Consider the following 22761-nt stretch of genomic DNA (forward strand, 5'->3'; position numbering starts at 1 on the left):
AGAGAGACATCACAATCCTTAAATAGTAGATGGAAAGGTAAAAACAAAACAAAAAACAAAACAAAACAAAAAATTTTCTCTGCATCTCAATATACTGTTCTTTTATGATTCCAGCAGTTTTGTTCCTCAGGAACCCACAGCAGTGGGAACCAGAATATAACTCAAAAACAAAGAAAAGCACAGTTCTCTCCTTGACTTTTACTTAGTGAGAGTACCCAGGGTAGTAGGGTGTAGCTGAGCATAAACAAGGGTTCATCTGGAGCGAGCATCCTGCACGGCACTCCCTGCTCCTCCCTGCTACTCACGGTGGTGCTGGCTGCACCCCTGCCCATCCTGGAGGTGCCTGAGGGTTTGCTCAATTTTGTTCAGGAGCTGCTGACTCGAGCTGCAGCACCATCACTGCTGGTCCAACCCTTTTGCTGCAGAACACTCTCCACATCTGGATATGGGCATGCAGGGGGAGAAAATGGATGGGGATGTTTGCTCAGCAGCTCTGAGAGAAGCAGAGTAACTTGCTGGTTTGATATAAGCACCTTTTTCCCACCCCCTTGAAAGAAAAAGAAATTACGAAAGTATTATTTGGGGTGGTTTCTTTTATCTTTCAAACCTACAGGTCCAAACTTTATTTCAACCCTTTTTTTTTTCCTTCATTTTCCTTTTTATTTGCATCCATGTTCTTATCATAAATACAATTTAGAAGCACACAGAAGGTACATGGATGTGTGTATGAGGTGAGGTCGATTCTGTCTGAACATTACTTAGTCTTAGAGGCATTGGAAAGCCAAAGAATTGGAGAGAAGAGGCAACGAGGAAGCATCAGGCGTGTTCTGAACAAGTGTTACCAAAATGCGCTGCTTGGAAATGTCACTGTAGAAAGACTGCAGCTGCAGTATTCCCAAACCAGATTGGGAGAGCTCATCACAAGGCTTCCAGCCTGGGCTGGCAGGTTGGGTAGGTAGCGATCTGTCCTGTAAAGTCGAAGGTTTTTGTCACTTGCTCCTTTGATATCTTCTAACACCAGAAGAGGGAGTTACTACCTGGGGAAATTGAAAGCTGAGCTCTATGACTTCCTGTAAGAACAGCTTTGCCTTGAGTTGGAAAATGCTGCTGCATGGAAGTACATTCACGAGATTTTTTTATTATTATTATTTATTTATTTATTTTTAAGGCAAGCCATAATCTGCTATCTCAATGACATGTTGAGGGTTGAGGGGATAATGGAAAAAAAAACTTTATGAACTCTTGGGGCACGGGTAGGTCCCTACTGCTGGGAAAGCTCCAGAAGGAGCAGGACCTAAATTTTGTGTTCAGTTTAAGCAAGCTGGTACCAACAGCACTACATTCCCTCTTAGTCAGAAGCATTCCTGAAACTTAGCATCCACAAAGGAAGGACTTCAGCAAAATTGTGTGTCTAGGCCTGGTAAGGCAGAAAGACCAGATCTGTGGGCAGCTGGTGGCTGGGAGCAGAACACAGGTCAACCCCATTTCGCTGATAGTGCAGCCTTGGCAAATGCTGGTTAGGTTTCTGTTTGACATCTCTTACTGCAAGTTAAGATGTGTCTGCTATGCTAGTTTGTATACAAACCTAAGCAAAGCGTGTCATGGTAGGCAACCTGCAGATGTTTTCCCCAGGCACATAGCTTGAATAGACTTTTTTTTTTTTTTTTTTTTTTAAAGTGACAAAATTTCATTTCCTGAACAGAAATGTGCTCCATCAAGCTTGTTTAATTAATTCCACCTTTGACTGAGAAAAGTAGAGCCCTGCACCCCTCCCATCTTTTCCCAGAGAGGATTAAATCAGCATGCACATGCTATGAGCATCGCTCACCAGCAGGTTGCTTTCCCTGGTTGCATCTGTTGGCCATGAGCGCTGGAGGCCGAATGTCCTGGCCTCCCAGAGGGCCACCCTCCACCAGGCTGAGCCTCCAGGTGCTGTTTGGTTTAATGATGAGTAGAAGAGTGAGGTGAGGTGTGTGTGTGTATTGGAGCTGTGGGGAGCAAGCAGATGCATGAATAGTCTGTTGCAGAGAGGACGAAGTAATTTGTTCATACAGCAGTGGTGGGCAGGATGGCAATTAATGGCCTGATGTTAATAGCCTTCAGCCTCTAGGCACCATGATGGCTCATTCAGAGGCTGTGACCTTACACCAATAGTAGCCCTCAGGAAACTTACAGGAATAACATAAGTGTATGTGCTCCCGCAACAAGGGGATAGGCTATGTGATTTGTTTATTTCTTAATGCCTACTCAAGACTTTTCCTTTTCCAACATGCCATTACAAACCAAACGTAGTGTGCAATTGCTTGTTAATGTTTTATTTTTGTGGGTCTCGGACCACTCCGTCTGTCAGTTTACTCTCAGCAAGTGAACAGGAGGAAAAAGAAAGGTCATCACTTTATGGTGCTTCATATAAAGCTGATTCACAAAACATCTGTTGTGGTTAAACTGTGTAGTTAACATGCATGGCAGTTAGAGCATATGTTGATGATTTTGTACGCTAAGAGTTCAGATGCATTTCTACTGAAATTTAATGGGATCAAAATAAAATATCGAGGAAGAAAAAGTATAGTCAATATAAATGCTCTGTATGTATTGCATGATTCTTTGATTTTGTTATTCCTGTGACTTTTAAATAGTGAAATACAGAGAGAGCATGATGCAAGTTAGAAAAGAAGATTAAAAAATGAAGTAAACAGTAAATGATGCTTGAAAGACAATAAATGTGCTTGGCCTTCTATAACCAATGCAGGATGCAGGTAGTGAAAAGAGAAATCACACTGAGAGAAATCACCTACTGTCTTTGGTGGCAAGGAGAAAGTGAAAAGATAATACAAGTGATTATCTCTGGCACAAACCTCCAACAAAGACCACAGACAGCTCACAATTATGGTAGGAATGATGGGAGAAGGTGGCAGATGCCTGATCTTAAATGCAGTGCACTTTTTTTTTTTTTGGCCAGTTTTGGTCAATTAAAGGGAAGAGGGCACGCCCCAGCACTAGTGCAGACAGGCAGCAGCTGTAATAGCCTGGGCAAGAATCTCTGCCTGTTTCTATCCACCAGCCCTCCCCACCAAGGCAAGGCGTCAAGGGAGATCACGGAATTGTAGGGGTTGGAAGGGACCTCAAGAGATCATCGGGTCCAACCCCCCTGCCAAAGCAGGTTCTCTAGAGCAGGCTGCCAGGTAGGCATCCAGACAGGCCTTGAATATCTCCAGAGAAGGAGACTCCACAACCTCCCTGGGCAGCCTGTCCCAGTGCTCTGTCACCCTCACCATGAAGTTCTTTCGCATTTTGGTGCGGAACTGCCTGTAACCACTTTTGTGGCCATTGCCCCTTGTCCTGTCCCCACAAACCACTGAAAAGAGGTTGGCTAAATACCTCTGTCTCCCATATTTAAGGTATTTGTAAACATTTATAAGATCCCCAAAACATTAATAAGATCCCCATCTTCAAAGATCTGCCATCTTTTGTCATTTGACAAAAGTCAAGGCAGTCAACACAACAGGGATGCAGATTTGCATGAAGTCTGGAGAGTTACACAACTGAGAGTCTCGGAGCAAATGGGGAAGGGGCAGGAGGACATTGTGATGGCAGTGAGATGACTGCAGTTCTGCAGAGTGGAAAACTGCTCACGCCTGCACCCAGGGCTGGCCACATGGCCATGCCAGTAGTCACCTGGTAAAACCTTTGGAGTCATCTTTTGCAGTATCAACAAAGTGATGCTTGTGTCACTTACATGGCCTACATACTACATCTGAAATTTACAGATGTTTTACAGTTAATTACATTGCTCCATCCTAAAAGAGGAAAAAACATGCTGACAAAACTTCATGGCATTAGATCTACATAAGCTGTTTGTGGCATGAGCATAAAGCTTGGGATTTGCTGGCAGTGCTGACACATGGGTGGCTTGCTGTAACCTCCCTGCTACAATAGGAGGAGCAAAACCTGTACAATGGGAAGCAGCAGTAAGAGCTGCCAAAAAAAGGAACATTTCTCAGGTTTTGAAACAAACTCAATTACCATATTTATCTCTCCCTTCCCCACATCCCCTCATATACTGATCATAAACTGTGGAAGGGGAACAAATCCTAAATATACCCATGATTTCTGTGAGAAAGAGGTGCTGTTTTATAACTTAGAGATGGACTGTGGCCCAATGAGTATTTATTTACAATGTACCTTTCCATCTGACATGTAACTAATACGAAAAAAAAAAAAATGATGGTTCTACCCATCTCCCATCTTCTGTGTGTTGTGCACACATTTAGGCCTTATTCTGAGTAGCACACCGCTGCCTTGAAGTGTGCATCCAGATCCATTCACTAATTTGCAAATCTGTTGCATGCATTAGACATACTTCCAGGCTGTAGGAATACCCCTAAAACTGATTAAAAAAGGAGCTCCTGACCTGCTTGAGCCAATGCCAGGGTAGACAGCAGTTGATGGCAACAAATACTCTTACATACAAGTTTGTTCTGTGGAGCAAAACATGTGTGGAAACAGACTTGTGAGCATGCTGCTGAGCACAGTGAAAGCATTTAGGAATACACCCTGGCTACAAACATAATCCTCATCTTTCACAAGCAATAGTCAGAGATGACTGAATAATTTGGTTATTTCAAAGCAGATTTCTTACTTGTTCTGCCACAGTGCAAAATTAATAGCTTATGCCATTATTACCAGAGGCGAACAATACAAGAAAAATTTTGATTTGTATTTTGATGAGACTTTTTGCAGTGTAGGTTTGCATTGCCAGCAAACCTTTGCTTCAGGTTGCTATTATAAACATTGTAATTTTTTCTACTTTTCTCAGGATTATATAGCTCTAAATGGTTCTTGTTGCATAAGTACACAGTTTATTTCTTTTCTTTTTTCATGCTAAAGGACCAGCTGGGCATAGAATCTGCCTTTGATTTACCCATGGTGCAGTTGTTGTACCAGAAACACAGGATTGGAAGGAAAAAGGTGCACAATGCAAACAGACCTCTATGCACCATGAGTATTTTTGTAGTTTTATCTCTAGATAATATTCATTTTGTGGTATTACTTACACACACACACACACACACACACAAAACAAAAAAAAAACAACTGGCAACACTAGTCTGGGAAATGATCAGCTGTGGATTTTAGGGTATTTTTCCTTCAGAAAACAGGTAGAAACTTTCTTCAAAACACCCATAACAATATCTGTAAAGTATCTGAGTTATTCATGCATGATCTAGTTTGTTTTTGAAATATTATATTGCACTTACACCAAAAAATCAAAAATAGTGAAGGTTTTCAATTTGAGCTTTTCCATTATCATTACAGCCCTTTGTAAATTAAGTGGTTGTAGTTGAAGGCTTGTTCTCTCTCTCCATAGAATGCCATTGTCACTAGCTAGCTCTAAAATGTAGGAGACTGCAATAAGGGATCTAAGCTCTTAACATTTCTGGACTTAGATTTCTGCTCTGATAATAAAGGGTTTTTGTCTTTTCATTAAGAGATGGAAACTACTTTTTATTTGTATTTAAGCTCAATTATCCTGCATTACTTAAGAGCAAGGTTCTTCTGTAATACCTAATTGATTTATATAACAATTTACAAAGATATTACTCCTTGCTGCAACATAGATTATACACAATCATCTGCCATTAAGCAATGACAGTAAGGCAGCTTGAAGAACTAAAAGAATAACAATGGAAACTATAGTATATATGTTTTTTGTTGTTGTTGTTTGTTTTTGTTTTTTTTTTTTCTGTGGGAACCAAATTTTTTTTTTTTTTTTTTTTTTTAATCAAACATTGCTATATATGCAAAGTAAAAACAAGACAGTGGTCAAATAAATATCCTTTAATAAAGAAAAAAGGAATCATTTTTAAGCACCAAAACTGTGAGTATGACGTTACATCGCAAATACAAGAAGGTGAGTTCAGTACTTTGTGTACAGGTTTAAACTTCTGAGTCAAGAAAATAAAAAACCATGATACACAGCAATAAACTTGCATTGCAGAAAAGCCGCAGTAAAGAAAAAAGAGCAAAAGGCAGACAGTTATTTTTTTTTTTTTTTTTTTTTAGTTTTTAGGTATTGCTGGAAATTTTTGCTTAGTTTTTTACCTTTTTTCTTAAAGATACTTGTTGCTTAATACTTTATACCATTAAGCATTTTTAGGTATAGCAAATTTGCAGTTGTTTACAATAAAATATGCATTTAATATGTCCTTTTGAATATAATGGTGTTAAAGAGCTTCCTTAAAGCCAAGCACAGTGTGCTAGTGTTTGATTCTACCAATAATATTGCACAAAGCTAGTGAATGGCAAACTGGTTCGATTATTTCTTATTCAACAGGCTTAAAAAAAGAAGCTAGTGTCATTAACCTTTACTGATGTCATTCATGCAAGACAATCTGCAGCCATCTATATTTCTTTCATCTTATAATGATGTATTCATAAATATGTAAGACAAAATCCAAAACATATAGCAACTATAGTAATGTGCTGGGACACACGAAGTGTCCCTTATCCCCAATATCTATTCTGTAATTCAGAAATAAAAAAATGCTCCTGAAAGAATCTGAAAGTCAAGCCAGTCTAAGGCAAACTAGTTACTGAACAGGTGACAGTATCTAGAATAAAATCTCTGCAGAGTTTGGACTATACCCACTGAAATAACAATCACCCTTCATACTTTTCCTAAATGGACACACCATTGGTTAACAGCCTTAGGTATCAGATTTAAATAACACTCCACAGTAACATTAAACTCAGCAGAGTAAAATTCATTGCTTGGTCATTTTCCATGTTAGAGGTACATCAGAGTATTCACATTTGAGAATGGAAAGACCTTTTCTGTCAAATTCTGAAGCTCTGTGCCACAGAATATAGCAGACCTGAATAAAAATACATAAGTGTCAGGTTGCAGACTCACGACAGTCAGAGCTGGGAGTTTTGGATTAATAGTTAAACTGAACAGGAAGTGCAAAGAAATGTATATACAACAACCCATCCCCAAAATACACTGGCATGCCCACCCACCCTCAACCCTGCTAAAAATCCTAATTTTACGTACATGTATTAGGCAGCAATTAAATATAAATTTGTTTTGTAGGAAAAATTTAAATTACAGTATATTTATAGGTTAAAAACAGCCATTGCTGTACTTTTGACAGCATTGATAGCAGTATGTCAATGTGCTTACACCAAAGAGCAATTTGCAGTCTAGCTTAGAATGACCTACTGTCTGTCAGCTCCCACAGCACTGAAATTATGCAACACGCTCTCCCAGTAAGGTGCTTCTGTTTGCTCCTTTTCTTTGCATTAAGCTTCACTTGTTCTTAACATTAATTCTGTAGTGCTAAACATAACAATGTATTGCCCATGCTTATGGAATCATTACATATATGGATAACTTAATTACATAAGCATTATAATGAAAATCTGATAGACATGTGAACAAAGTTGATTTATAAATTACACTCTTGAAATTCAGCGCAACAAATGAATAAGGGGAACATTAACCAATACAAGCTTGTTTCCTCTTCTCAATAAGTTGCATCTTCAATAATGCACCTGTCATTACTTTAATATTAGACATTACGGAATATAGTGCTTATGCTCAAAATGATTCTTTTCAAATAATGTGGTAAAGTATGTTGAGTCCTACCCCTGATGCAGCCACAAAAGAACACAATATGTAATTATGCTAATTTGTTTTAAAAGCATCTGGTGTAGGATGTAGACCATCAGATTTAAAAAATGAAAAATTAGGAGATGCTTAAGGAAGGTAAAAAAGCATTCATCTACCTTAGACAGGTTATTTAACTAAGACATGAGAAGAGTAAGAATGTGAACAAACTAAGAATACTGGTCATTTTTTAAGGATCTGGAACTTCTGTGAATGCAAGGATGAAATTCATGTTGATGCAAACTCTATTTCTGAGGAAAAACTTCCTGTTTACCTTACGTTTTGGTTATGTAAACAGAAACTCAGTATTTCCTGTTCCCACTCATTCAAGATTTTTCAGTCCTCATTTACACAATAAACATTATGCACTCCAACTCTTTATCTCACTGGATCAGTTATACAATACTACAACAACTTTAACTTGAAGCAAGAAAGCAAGTTTCTAAAGATCAAAAAAGGCTGAAAACTGACACACTGCTTTAAGATAAGTGACTAACAACAGATGAAGGCAGCCACCACAATGACGTTCTCTTTCTGTGCATATGTTTAACTGTTTTGTTTTTTTTTCCTGTCATGATGCTTGCTACGATTTCTCAAGGTCCAACATATTCATCAGAAATTTTCTTAGCTATGGAGGAACCAAATTTCATGTAGGATTGTCCTAATATCTCTAAATTTCTTGTGGAAATACTTCCCCCATTTGCTGCTCCAGCCATCCCACTGCAGAACTTCACATTGCAGAGAAAAATGGGAAGTTTTATGCATTAACTGTACTCTACATATGCACAATTTTTATATCACAATGGAGACTTATGTGAAACTGTGACGTCTAGGGACTCATGGAAGCTTAAAAATCAAGCATTTGGGGTTTTAGCAGTATGTGGGGGGAAAAAACATTTACTTTCCACATGGAAGATGGCAGTTCTGAACTGATACAAACTGCTCTGCTCAGCATAACAACTTCTATTTGTGTGCACATAAAACACTTGCTACTATAAGAAATCCGTTTCTATAAACTAAGCTATTACAGGAATCTACGATTTCAACTAAATATAGAACAGATTAAGGACAATAATTTTGTATTTTTTTTCTCATCATGCACACATTTTCAAGGCAAAATCAACAGATCACATGGCAAATAAATCTGAAGATCGTAGTACAGTAAAGCATTGAGCTATTTAGATATATCACAACACAATGGTAAACTGTAGACACAAACACTGTGCAAAGGGACCATTGCACCTGTATCATAAAATTACACTATTTTCTCTTGACTTGGAATTTTGCTGGTGTCCCATATCCATACTGTAAGGAATAAAAATGCAGGCTGGAAAACAGGAGAAAATTGACGTAAAAGTTGCTCAAACATCCACTAATTAACATAGCACAAAGATTCAGATGAACTATGTAATTTGAATTACCATTCTACATCATAGTTCTTCTTTGTGCTATGGCCAAAAAAATATTTGATTAACTCAGTTTTAAGTGCGGTATGACTGGAAGTGTAGACAAACATAGAGCAAAAACACGTCACAGGTTACATACAGTACAGGCAATGTCAGATGATAATGATAAATTTTGAAATCACTATTACTGCTGCATGAGCATGGTATTAGATGGTTTGCTTATAAGCTGTCTAACTCTTTAGTTCAGAGAAGCAGTTTACGAAAAATATACCTTGTGGTTTTAGGTCCTTAGAAAGCCAGTATCAAGCATTTTATAGAGCTGATCTTCTCAGGAGAGAAGCATACAGACCTGGCAATGAATACATACAGCAAAATCAATACATCTCTGGAATAATGCTGCTCATGGGTGCTTTGAAAATGAATGTTTGCTAACTATAAATAAGGCAACAAGGTTAAAAAAATGCCTGTCAATAGCAAGGGTAAAGTGGCATCCATTTGAGATGTTTGATAGAGCTTTAATTTCAGGACAGCCACAGCGTAACAGCTGAAGGGTCCAACATCTGAGGTTCCTGTAGGTTATATAGTCTGTTGCTAAGGTAAGTACTCCTGCTCCTGTTTAAAAAAGTAAATGGCAAGACATGAAATCTCCTGTTATAAACATTGACACAGTAAATGTTCCGTTATGTGACAGCAGCAATGCATAATTCCACTTTAAAAAAATCATTCACATAGTAGTTTGTCCTTCACAAAAGGAAAAGTGAATGGAACACACTACACAAAGGACAGGGACTGTGTACTTCTCAAACACAGTGTATGTCATGCTAGTAAAACTACAATGCTAGTAAAAACTTAAGCTTCCTTAAAAATTTTAATGGGCTTTTTTATTTTAATATCACATGGAGTTTCTAGATGGTCCAATACTATCTCTCTCTGTACTGGCATACCTCTTACTATTGTGATACTTATTGTAAGTGTAGCTGCCTGCAGCTATTAGCCATGAAGTTTATGATTACTACTAAGAACTCACTGCAGAGGAAATTATAACTCTCCTTTGAAAAAAAAAACAGTCATGATCAAAAGGAAGCTGTTTTTTCAGAAAACAGGCTTTTGGGTATGAAATACAAATATTTTTTTGCAGCCACTAAAGAGAATAATAAAAAACAGCAAGAGAAGCAACTGAAGTATTAGTATGTTTAAGTGCTTTGATCTTTTTTTTTTTAAAAGAAGGCTGCTTACAGTATTTAAACAAAGCCATTTTAAACCAAAAAGAAAAATAATTTTAAGTATGAAATTACAAAATATTGCTTCTTATAGTAAATGATAAAGTATAACTAACTTTGTTTTCCATAGCTAAATATTATTTTAAGAAAGCATGAAAACGTCTACTTTAAAAAGGTTTAATACTACAAATGACCTTCTAAAAAGGTGCTGCAGTATCTCTTGCTAAATTGTACCATACTAAGAACAAATACATTCTTGAATATGTACTGAATTCAACTCTTACTTCTCATTATGTTGTAGCCACGTGTTGTTTTTCATCCTGACACACAATTCTTCAAACTAAGAAGAAAAAAATCTTGGTTGCACAACACTGAATTTCAGCTACAGTAGCGCAACTAGAAATTCTGTTCTTTCTGTAACATCACACTGCTACATAGCAAGCTTCTCTGCAAGGAGCTATTTAATTGGTTTTCAAGCAGATGATATATTCAGTGCAGTGAAGGGTGGATTTTATAGCTGTTGTTTCAGCCAAATCCCAAAGTTAGTTAAATGCAAGTATTCTCTCAACTCAAAATACTCCCTTCACTTAACTGGCCACACATTAGTAACACAAATATGAAAAGTGCTTATGAATTGGGCATTCTTGGTTATATGAAATGCATGTCTAAACAACTTAGCTTTCTACTCAAACCAGAATTTTGGAACAAATAAAGAAAAAAGTGATCTGAAAAGTAACATTTCAGGTCATTTTTTCCAGGTGCTAATCTTTTGCCAAAGAAACGCTATTTCTTTGCCAAAAAAACCTCCTGGGGAATTGATGGTCAAAACTGCTGGCTCTCAATATTCAGAAATGAAGAGGAAAAGTAATCTTCAACTGGGGTTTCTTTTCTCACTCCAGTGGCTGTAAGTCACCTGTTTGGAGGAAAAAAAAAAGGAACATCTGAAAAGCTAAACAGCTTCACAAATCCTCTCTGATCAATGTATTAGGCAATTCCAACATGCAGTACTAAGGTATGTCTTTAAAAGCCTCGGTTCTCTTTGCTCCTAGGCCTAATGACACTTTAGCACAACATATGACTGGGTCTTTTTTTCCTTTTGGTATTGTTGGCAGTGAACACACATCTGAGCTTGGAGAGGCCCTGAATTAGAGCAGAAGGGAGAACAAAAGCCACTTCTTCACCCAGTTACTTTGTCCACTGCTCCCAGAAATGTGGGCTTTGAATTACTTAGAGTCCTCCAAATGTACTACTGTGATCTTCAAGAGCTATAAAAGCTTGGGAGACTTTCGATAACCAAGATTCTGTGCTATTGTATGGAAGCTACTACATCTTTATAATGGTTGTTCAGCTGTACTTCAGATACATGGAATGCCTCAACACTATTGTACGTGGCTTAGAGTGTCCATAAGGAAGGAAGTGCTCTTAAAGAAAAGGTAGTAACATAGCTACACAGAAGTTAACTCATATAGCAGCTAATAAAAGAGATGACTAGATCTCCTGTAAGAACTAATTACTATTATTTTATCTTCAAACCTCAATAAGTAAGGAAATGACTTCAGTACATTGTTAATACTCTTTCCTCTACTGCATGTGAACTAAGACACTTTTTGGCATTTGATAAACATAAATCATATCAAATTTAGCTTTTATTCTTAAGGCAAATAATTGCATTACATTTAGCCTACAACGATGTGTACATATTAAATGAAGTTTGTAACAAAGGTGCCAATGTACTTTTATATAACTTCTTTGATCCTAAAATTTCTATGCAGCTATTTTTGGATATGCAGAACTTAACCTAGAAATTAGTAGATCAATCTTTTCTTTTTTAAATAAAGCATGGTATTAAACTGAGAACAGCACTAACTGATAATAGTAAGAAACATTATTCTACAACAGATTTCTGTTAGATTTTATTCCTGTGTAATAAATTCTGGGTGACCACTCATCTATGTGAAAAGTTCATTCAGCTGAATTTCACAAGGGCTTTGTTTCAACTTGCTGGTCTATCAGATTATTTCACATAATTCCATAGCATGAATTTGAAGTCTCATCTCATGAAAACAGGATATTTTTTGTAATGAAATAAGATACTGGTAAGAGAGCAGATCCCAGATGCATGGAAAACTCCAAGGAGCAAGCACAAAGAACAGTGACAGTGCACCCTGCTTTAGGTCCAAATATTTACTGGGACTTCAGTGTGTGGCAGGAGTACATCCTTAAAAAGGGAAAGGATCTTAGCTGTAAACTGGCAAGATAATTCATATTCAGGTCAGTACTCCTTTAAAAAGGAGACAAGCACTGGGCCCTACAGATACTGCATGGCTGTGATTTTCAACCTACACTTTGAACTGCTTTTAAAGGGCTGTGAAAGACAGCAGAGAAAAGTGTGTATTTATATTGTAGAATAATGTGCGCATAAAACTCCTAAGAGGATACAGTTCCAATGGAAGATTGTTAGGGGGTCCACCAATTAGATTTAAAAAAAGAAAAAGTAAATTTGCTTACAAGTTCTATAGTGTTAAAGAGTATTCTTGCTAGGTTATCTAGGAAATGAAGAGGGAATAATTACATTGAGAAACCAAGTCAATTCCAAGGCAAGTTTCTTATAGCTATGACTTCATTTCTAAAGGGCTGTGAGAATGGGAGTTTTCAATATGCAAACTAATAGAGGACTTTGAGTTTCAGCACAAGTTTAGTACATCTATCTGCACTCCTCAACTCCAAAAATACATGTACTAGTATGTTTCGTATAGTAGGAACACACCATGGTTAAACAGTAGGTATTGGTCACACTACTGATTTGCTGTTTCATAAGAAAATAAAAGCAACATTTATTTTACTTTTTTAAAATCTTAAATAGAATTATTTGAAAATGGCATACCAATGAACAATTTGAGACAGTATTACACAATTGGAACAATATTCAGCAGATGATGAGTTACATCACCATCACTTCTTGAACAGCTGTACCAATAGCCACACTACAGCTACAGTAAAAAATAACCAGTATAGAATTGCCTGACTGAAAGCATCCAAAAAGGTTATCTTCTTCCTACTGCTAGCTGTGTTGCAAGGATTGTAAATATTTATCTGCCATGCTCTTCAATTTCTGAACAGATTTTTAAATTCTTTAGAGATTGTCACACCTCTCTTTTCTCCAGATTTTAAATACTCACAAATAAGTTTAGTGGGACCTTTCATTCAGACTTAAGCTCATCTGCACACCAGTAGCAGAAAAGAATCACCAGAGAAGGACAATGCTGTTGTAATCAAGAATTAAGGCTGATACAGCCTTAAATTTGAAACCTCCTTTCTTGCCAATCTCTATTTTGTTCTGAAATCACTAACTTCATCTGCAGAAGTCTAATATCTATACTTTCAGGCACTGTAGTTTCATATAAAGAAAGTTCACGGGATTTGTATGAGTAGCAGAAGTATAAATTGTACATTTACTGTTTATAGTTTAGAAATTCAATTAAGTCAGAGTGTTCACAAATTGAAACCAAGCTATCAAAGAGTCAGTCACACAGGATAACCAATGAGATTTCAGTGTGTCCAGCAGTCAAATCTAATCATCCTTGATTTGGAGCTATTCAGTCTGAACACTACATTTTCACAAGGCCAAAGGTAATTAGAAATAATTATAGGGTATGTCCAAAAGTGACTGTGCTGCTTTGTTACTTAAAAGGATTTTTAAGCTGTTTTATAAGCTGCAAACAGTCCCTTCAAATTTACTAAATAAAATAGAGCTTTTATTTATTTATTATAGGAGCAGTCCTGTCACTATTCAGCAAAAGTATTCAAACAAGAACAGGACTAAGATGTTGCCTTATAAAACTTTTTCTTAATAGAAACCTTAATTCTTTTGAAAAGTCAGTGATACTAAATTCATATGTGCATGTTTTGTCATGTTGTACATCAGACAGTTTAGTCACATTCATACTATGTCCCCTAGATTGCATAACCTGAGGCTTAGCAGCTATTGTTATAAAAAATGTCGAATAGATTTTTTTTAAACGTAAGTTAATTACAGGTTAATTTTCCCAGTCTGTGCAAGGCAAACTCTCCTCTTCATCCTCTGATTCAGGTGATGCTTCCTTAATTCGTCGCAATGCTTCATGGATGCTCCTTGTCAGAGGGTCAGTATCAGGCAGAATTGTAAAGGATTCTCTCAGAACATCTTTCTGCACTTTCTTCAATTTCACTCCTTTCCTGATCTGTGCCAAGATGTTATTGCTATCATCTTCATCAGGAAAAGGAGGGAGACTTCTCTGCTCAACTTTTCTTAAGTGAAAGCTCCCACGCTTCAAGGAAGCCAGCACTTCATCCATCGGGGAACTCACTGCAGTAAATCAAAAGACTTTCAGTATGACTTTTACTAAATTTATTCAGTATCCAATTATGTTTCCTATATAACAAAATGTAGCCATTGTACAAAATGTAGCAATTCATGTACTAGTCCTATACCATAAAAATACAGGAGACACTAGTATTATCAATTTTATCATTCTGTAGCTCTATTTTTGTGTTAGCCTCCAAATCTTCTTTATTACCAGGACAAAATTGGATTATACAGGCAATTATAATCTCTGGAACCATGTAACCTCCTAAGAGGACAGCGGTAGAACTTTTTGGACAAGACAGCTTTCCTGTTTGCAGTCCAGAAAATCATAATAGCTGCAGTAAGCCAAATCAAAGTGTGTATTACTTCCCATTTCTTGACTTTGAAACTCAGGTAACAAACACGTGTCTTAAGTACTGGATTGTGCAGTCACAGGAATGCAAGCAGAGCGGAGAATCTATATCCCCAGCGCTTGCATTTATATTTTAGATATACCTACATAGTAGGTAATATGAATACTACTACATGCCAGTGAGGAAAGCAGTACAGCCAGTTGCAACAGGAACATCTTCCTGCTCCTTTGGATTTAGATATGTCACCTATATAGGCACCATTACCGAGTGCCTATATAAATTCCTTTCCTTTATAGTTAATGAAGACAGAGAAATAAGAGCTTATTCTTTATCAGAAATCCTTCCTTTATCACCAATTTGAAACATTATCTGCAGAAATAAAGTCAGGCTCTATACAAGAACGAGAGGCAGATTTCTATGTCTCAAAATGTGATACAATAAAGTAAAACAATCCAAACTAGTCAGCATACACTAGCACATAAGAGTGCAGCACACAGATGAATATAGAGCTCTAGTTCTTTTCTTCATATTGTAGAATACACTTTTAAAATCCACTTTGTATTTATGAGTGGACCTTGTCCAGGTGACTAACAGCCCAGACAGTCAGAATAGACATGAGGAAAAGATATGAAGATATAAGGTTTGCAGTTTAAAGGAGAAAGGAAGGATTATAGAACACTCATCTCTTGCAGAGTGACATTTCTGAAGCTCTTTAGAGAGTTGAAACATCTCATGGAATACAGAGCAACAGGTAGTGTACAGCTATGAACATTAATGATACTCTTAAGGGGGAGGATATAATTTAATTTTGTATTTGGTGTTTTATGAGGTATATCAAATTGCACTTACATGTTTTATGCAAAATTGAAAGCTAGAATTGATATCAGAAAAATAAAAAAATAGGACTACAGAAAAATAAAAACAGAGCACAGCAGCAGCAAAATTGATAACGAACTGAAGATACCATACCTGTGGCCTGCAAGTCTCATAAGAACTTAATTCTATAACTATTCAGTTGTTTCAAGGCATTTTAGCCATTTAAGGAGCATTAAGGAAGAAACACTCTTGCTTCTGCCTGATAGATGAAAACAGCTGTAATTTTGATTTTATATGGATGAGGAGAAATGTTGATTGAGGGATGTCTACTGCAGTTGTAACTGACAAAAACAGAATTTTTAATAGAAATTTATTGCAGTCACATTGCAGCAGTGTGAATCAAGGTCCACCTGAGGTACTTTTTCTCAGCAACTCCTACGATAATGAATGGTGCAGACAAGTGCTTTTGAAGATCCCATCTCCATGTTTCAAATAAAAACTCTAATATTGCAGTTTTCTTCTAAACATCATTTTGTTCAAACATGGCTGCTATCTCCCCATTTTAAATATGTGATAAACAGTTAAAAGAAAACAGCACAGAATCACACAGTAAAGCTGTAACAGATCTAACTTAACCCTGTGCTCTATTTACTCACCTCAGTTTCCAATGAAGTTAAGATGCTTGACTGAATTATGACATGTTTAATTCTCAATTGTAGTTAAGTTTGTACATTCTTATTCAGATCTCAAGTTGATGTCACGATTTGTGGATTTTTGTATGAAAATTTGAAGAAACCTTGAAGAAAACATTCTCAAGGTTTCCTATGTCCCAAGACAAGTATTCATCTTATTCGATCATAAATTATGTAAAATTCTGTTATTAAGAAAACACTGAACCCTCAGGTTAAGCATATAGTATTTGCATTTTTAAGCTGTAAACAAGGTATGAAAAGATTCTTTTAGGCATGTTTAGCTCCATTTTTGAGCTAGGCTGACATGGTGCATCACATAATTGGATTTGTAAGTGTTTTCTGTTTAACCGAACATGTATACATTATGCTGTCATGAGGGTCCTAATATTTGTTTTGAGTTGCCAATGTTCTTCAGCCCATCAATAAGTATAACTAAATCACAGCACACACTTTTCTATATAGAAATTCAAAAGAGGAATTGATATATATTACATATAAATACACAAAAATGAAAACGTTACCTCTCCTTCTCTGTAAACCCTCTAGATCACCTGTCTTCTTAAGTTTCTTCTTGGCACTGACTAGCTGACTGCTGTCAAACAGATGTGCTGTTGGGACACTGGAAGAGTGCTGGACTCCCTTCTCTTCACTTTGACGTTTAACAAAGCTGTCACTTTTCTCTAAGGATTTGGTGGCATCTTCCTTTGATGGCAAAGGTGGAGGCGGAGGTGGAGGAGGTGGAGGCAAAGGGGGTGGAAGTGGTACTACAGTAACAGTCTCTGTTTGAAACTCATTACTGATGAGTGGAGAAGCAGTAACATGAGGCAGTTCAGAGGTAACACCATTGGGAGGTAACGAGACATCTTGAAGTTGTTCTAAGCTTGTGGATTCCTGCACTTGCAAAGGCTGAACTGCACTTTCCAATTCCACCTCTTCACTTTTATCTTGGGTTTGTATGGTTGCTGGCAAAGATTGAGGCTGATCTACAGAGGACACCGAACTGGCTGCACATTTTCTTCTTGCATGAGCCAGTCGTAGTCTGGTTGATTTAAGTATTACTTGCCCAGGGTACCGCTAGAGTGAATAAGATATTTACAATTAGATAAGTACATGCAAGCACAGCATTTTAGGTATTAAATACTTGTCATTAGGGTTTACCTTTCTGACAAGTAGAATTTGTCCATTATTTTCATTCATTTTGCTCTAAAAATAAAAACAAAGCAAATATATCCTTACCTTTATGCAAATACGATCCGCTTTTCTTATTGCTATTTCATATTTTCATATTTCTAGTTAAGCCATAATTTACATGCAGATAGGTCTAATCAGAGATACACGTGAGTTAAAATTAAGATTTCACTAATAATCTGACTGTACATTCAAAATTGTTTTTTCTGAAAACAAAAATTGAGAATTCCATTTTGAATTCTCTTGCATCTCTTCTCTAACTCTGGTCAATGGCTCTCTCTGCAACAAACTCCTCTCTGAACTAATATGCTGGCTGTAGATGTGAATTACACTGCTTAAAAAGTTACCTCTTAAAAGTATCAAACATTTTTAGAATTTCCAAAGTGGTTTTAATTTAGTTCCTAAATTTGGTGTGTCTGTCTCCTCAAACAAGTTTTGTTGTTGTTTTTTTTAATGCAAAAGTAAAAACTGCTTCTAAAAGACAGGTCTAAAATATTTTTTAAAATTGTGACAAGCCTAAAGCAAGAGAGATTGTATCAAGATAAACATACTCAGGTAAAAAGTCAGTTCACTAACAAGAAATGATTAAAATAAGTAAACTTGCCTCAATTTACTGAGTCTATGCAATTCAAAAGCCTTGCAAAAAATAGGGATATGAAGAGTATACTGACAAGCAAGACAGCTTTCCAGTAAAGAAACTTCTATCTCGTAACTAACTTAGTCTTCACCAATTAATACAGAATCAATACAGTCTCAATTCGCCTGCGCGTCAGCTCCTTTCCTTACTTTCTCTCCTTCATTCCATCTTCTATTGATTTTCTGATACTAACATTATAATAGGAAGGGACAGGTACTGGCAGGTGTTTTTTAACAAGTGGTAGTGGGGCTATGTCAGATGACAATGCTCCTTGTAGGAAGTATCTTTTGGATCATATTTCTTTTCTAAAAGTTTGCTAAATGTCTTGACATAATATGCATACGTGACAGACAACAGAAGCTTATTATGGTACTGATAATGCAATGACCAGAGAGATTTGCTACCACCAGTATGGTATTTTGTTGTAAATTTTCCAAAGAATATGTAAGTGAACAATGAAAGAAAATACCTAGTAGTATAGTATAGTCCTGGAATGAGTAAAAATTTGTTTTGCGGAAGAAAAACTTGTAAAAGAACAACAATTCTTCTTTTACCTGCTTAAATGTGCGAAGTCTGTCCAGTGTTTTCTGTCGTTCCTGACTGACCCAGGAGCTCTTTCTTTCCTCTTCATCTTGCAGTTGTTCTCGCTTCTGAGAAAATATATGGAAAATAACTGTTACACGCAATGCCATGTTTAGCATCATAAAAATACTGCATGAAAATAACTCTACTAGTTTTAATGAATTACCTAACAATGTATTTTTCTCCAATAAACACATTTCTGAACCTCAAAACTGTGCCTTTGTTTTCCCCTTGAAAAATAGTATAAATTTCATATTTGATAACCTCAGTGAAATACAAAACTCAATAAAGAAAGATTTCAGTCTGAATATGGAATACTTGACTGGGACTTTACTGAAAATCAAGCTGGATTAAATAATCTTCTTTAAATAAACATTTGAAGCTCTTCCTTGCAGCTAAGACAGTAGTATTTTTTCTTGTTTGGAGATCTTACTGCAGTGGAAACACATGTGGATCCACCTCCTTTAACTAGTCATTCTTCTTCATAAAATTTCAGCAAAGTTACTAATTCTTTGAAGAAAACGCTGCAGTCAAATTTATTGAAAATAAATTGAAAAATGGACACTAGTTATCGGATGGCAAAAGTTGCTCTATGCATAAGTACAGGAATTATCAGAAGAATGATGAGGCATAGAACAAACAACTACAAAGAAAAATCTGAGCATTAACATGAGCCTTAATTCTTAAAAGGCTTACAGCATTAAGTGAGTAAAAGCTCATAAATGTCATTAACATTCAGATTATCAGCTTCATGAACTTTTATTCTTATTCAACCAACATAAAAGTAGTGTCTGCCTGCCTGTTGTTTTCAGAAATCAGCTAGTTTCCTGGTGTCCTTTACAAAGAGCCAACTCCTGTGATTTTGAAGGAGATACATTCGGATGCATTAGGGAAAAGAAGAGGATGACGTGTGAAAAATGGTAAGGACAGGAAACAAAAAGGAGAAGCATGTGGTGAAAGAAAGTAACAGAAATGGAGCAAATAAATTAACAGAGAAGTACAAAGAAAAGATTATAACAAGAAGAAAGGATAGTTCTCCTACCACCACGCCTGCATTTTTCATATGCAATCCAGTCAAATTTTTCCTGAAGCAGTCTCAAACCTGAGGGAGGAGCAGGTGGGCCATGTGTGTGTTCTGTTTGTTTTAGCAATCACAGTGAAATTGCAACGTTTATTTGGTTTCAGGCTTAGACACCTCCAAGGTTATCTTCTCAAAATTTTTCATGAAAAAAGTGGCTGAAAATTTATTTTATGTAATATTGGATATTTTAATTTAAATTATTTACAGAATAAAAAGGACTAAAAACAGCTTAAATGTTTTGTATATAATGCAAGTTGGCAAATCCATGAAATAACAAAAAAGCCCTGTAATATTTGAGAGACAAGAAAGTAATTTACATTTGTCAAGTCTTAAATATGAGTGATAAATAGACTGCAATCCACAAGCAAAATCCCTTGCATTGTAAGAACTGAAAATGTATATTTCTAAGTTCCTGAAGAGTATGCCAGTACATGTGGTCTTTTACAAGTAGCCTTTTCATAAAATAAATTATACAGCTGACTTCCTGGACAAATGTATCAATGTTAAAAATGTATAAGGATGAAACAGAATCCCTTTCACTAATCTAAATGAAGCCTGAACTAAGAAGACTTGGATTTCAATGCATCTTTGTCAGTGATGTTTATTAAATATTGATACTGTATCAGCTCCAAAGACCTAGCCCAGAGTTTGAATACTCTTTAAAATAAAGTCTATTATGTACAGCACAACAGTCAGACTAGGCAGCCTACTCTTGTGATGAGACTGCAGAGAACTGTGGAGCATACAGCTAGAACTGTATTACACAACACAATCCAATTGCTTTCTTTTGTAGTGAAAAGAGGAAGAGCAAGATTATTACCTTGCAAGAATAAATGTGGATGGTTTCTTTACTCATTTCAGCATACCTCATGCTCTACTCAGATGTCTAGAATCTTCTATGTGCACATCATAACAAATTTTGCATGCAGCTTTAAGTCTAACAGTAATCACTTGGACTGTGAACCTAGTATTATTGAACCTTTTTACTTGTTTGGACTGAATGACATCTTAACACAGGCATACATTCTTACTTACCAGCACAATACAATATAAAAATCCATTATCTGAAGTTCAAGGATACACACCATCTTTTTAAAAGAGCTATCACTTTGAATACTAATGATTGTATAATAAAGAATGCAAGCTATTAACTTAAATAGCTTAAGTTAATAAGCTATTTATTAAGCTAAGCTGAAAAACAGAAAACTTGAACTTACTAGCTGAACATTATGGTGCATTTTGTACTCCTCCTCACTCTGGTGATGCTGCTGGATCTTTTCATTATGCTTTGCAATACAAATCTCCTGTAGAGACATCAAATATTATCTATAAAGTATGAAGTTTAAATACTAATTTTCAATTCATAATGTAGTATTTCACAAACAGTGCTAAGAATTAGGAAAATAAAAATTAAGCCCATTTCAGACAACCTAATTTAACCAAGGTGATTTAACTTCCAAATAAAACCATAAAATGGAAACAAAGCAAGAGGAAAAAAAACACAACAAACATAACTTTTAGCTGTCAAAAGAATATACAAGTAACAGCTGCTTGAAAAGTCTCTTCTACAAGTATGTAAGTGGCAAGAAATACTGATTTGTCAAGTACTTCATAAAAGCCTTGTGTAGCTCCATGCATTTGTATATATGGATAATAATTATGTATTATGTATGTTTATGCAAGTAGGTAGCTTCCATTTACAAGTGCGAGCTTATCTTTTGCATTTGTAATATGAAAGCACAAACATTAATAAAGTTGTTACAATTTTATGCAAACACAGTTTACTTGTTATACCCAGTTTGTGGCTGTAGTATCTGTTTTAGAAACAAGTATTTATTACATTGCCTGAGAATAAGAACAGATTAAAAGAAAAGGGGACATGTTACAGTAGATAACAAGAAGAAACATGACACTCAAACTTAAGGTATATTATGTAATAAGACCAGATTTAACCATCTGTTGCAAAGAATAAGCATGGGGCATACCCTTCGAGTACAGAAGTGATGGACAACTTCATAGGACAATTCTGAGGGACAGGACATCCCTTGTAGGCCATGAAATTGGAGCCAGTACTGGCACCAGACAGAACTAGAACGAGGTCAGATGTGTAGTTGGAAACAAGACTCATGGCTGTATAAGAGGGGCCACTACTAGGAAACAGTTTGGAGCGTGACTGTGACTGGAAGAACCTATGGGGCATCCCAGGATCCATCAGCTTGACTGAGTGGCTGGAGCCAGACAGGCACTTCACAGTCACACATTACTCGGAGCAGCTGATCAAATATCAGCCATCAAGCAAGATTCTGCAGTCATGGCAGAAAGACACAAAATCACAGAGGGAAGGGATAAAAATGCCCTGTTTTAGACACTGGGAACTGCAGAAATAAGCCTACTTTCTCCTAAATACTGACTACATGACCATGTTCACATTTGTAAGAAGGTAGCCAGGGTTCCTGCATAGGCAAGAAATACCATGTTGTCTTGAACATACGTCTATCAATTTTGCTGCCATACACATGCAATGCTCTGACAACAGCACTAGTTTCTGAGGAAATACTGTTCCAACTTCAGAGGTATACATATAACTAAATGCTGATGGGTTTTATGCTTGCTTGTGTAGGTTTTTTTTTGTTTGTTTTTCCTCCCTGGTTTCAATTAATATCATCTCAAAGGATAATCCATTAAAGTTGTAACTACAGAATTACATTCTACCTAATTTTTGCATTTCAAAGACACAGTAATAGCTTAAGAATATTATTAGAGAATCTAACT

At 36.4% G+C, this 22761-nt stretch overlaps 1 protein-coding gene across 2 annotated transcripts in view; it reads right to left on the reverse strand.

Annotated features, from left to right (window-relative positions):
* Positions 1-5823: 5823 nt before the first annotated feature.
* JMY (junction mediating and regulatory protein, p53 cofactor) overlaps positions 5824-22761 on the reverse strand; it is a 72990-nt gene continuing 56052 nt past the window's right edge. Inside the window, exons 7-11 of one of the 2 annotated variants that reach the window (XM_038169757.2) lie at positions 21207-21293; positions 18881-18976; positions 17023-17575; positions 14330-14640; positions 5824-11208 (exon numbers count right to left, since the gene is read on the reverse strand). In XM_038169757.2, the coding sequence (XP_038025685.1) occupies positions 14333-14640; positions 17023-17575; positions 18881-18976; positions 21207-21293 (1044 nt within the window). In that variant the 3' untranslated portion in view covers positions 5824-11208; positions 14330-14332. Of the gene's footprint in view, positions 14641-17022; positions 17576-18880; positions 18977-21206; positions 21294-22761 lie in introns of both variants that reach the window. The other variant, XM_027447030.3, reaches the window with a different exon arrangement.

The sequence above is a fragment of the Anas platyrhynchos genome, chromosome Z (assembly GCF_047663525.1).
Source record: "Anas platyrhynchos isolate ZD024472 breed Pekin duck chromosome Z, IASCAAS_PekinDuck_T2T, whole genome shotgun sequence".
Taxonomy (NCBI): domain Eukaryota; kingdom Metazoa; phylum Chordata; class Aves; order Anseriformes; family Anatidae; genus Anas; species Anas platyrhynchos.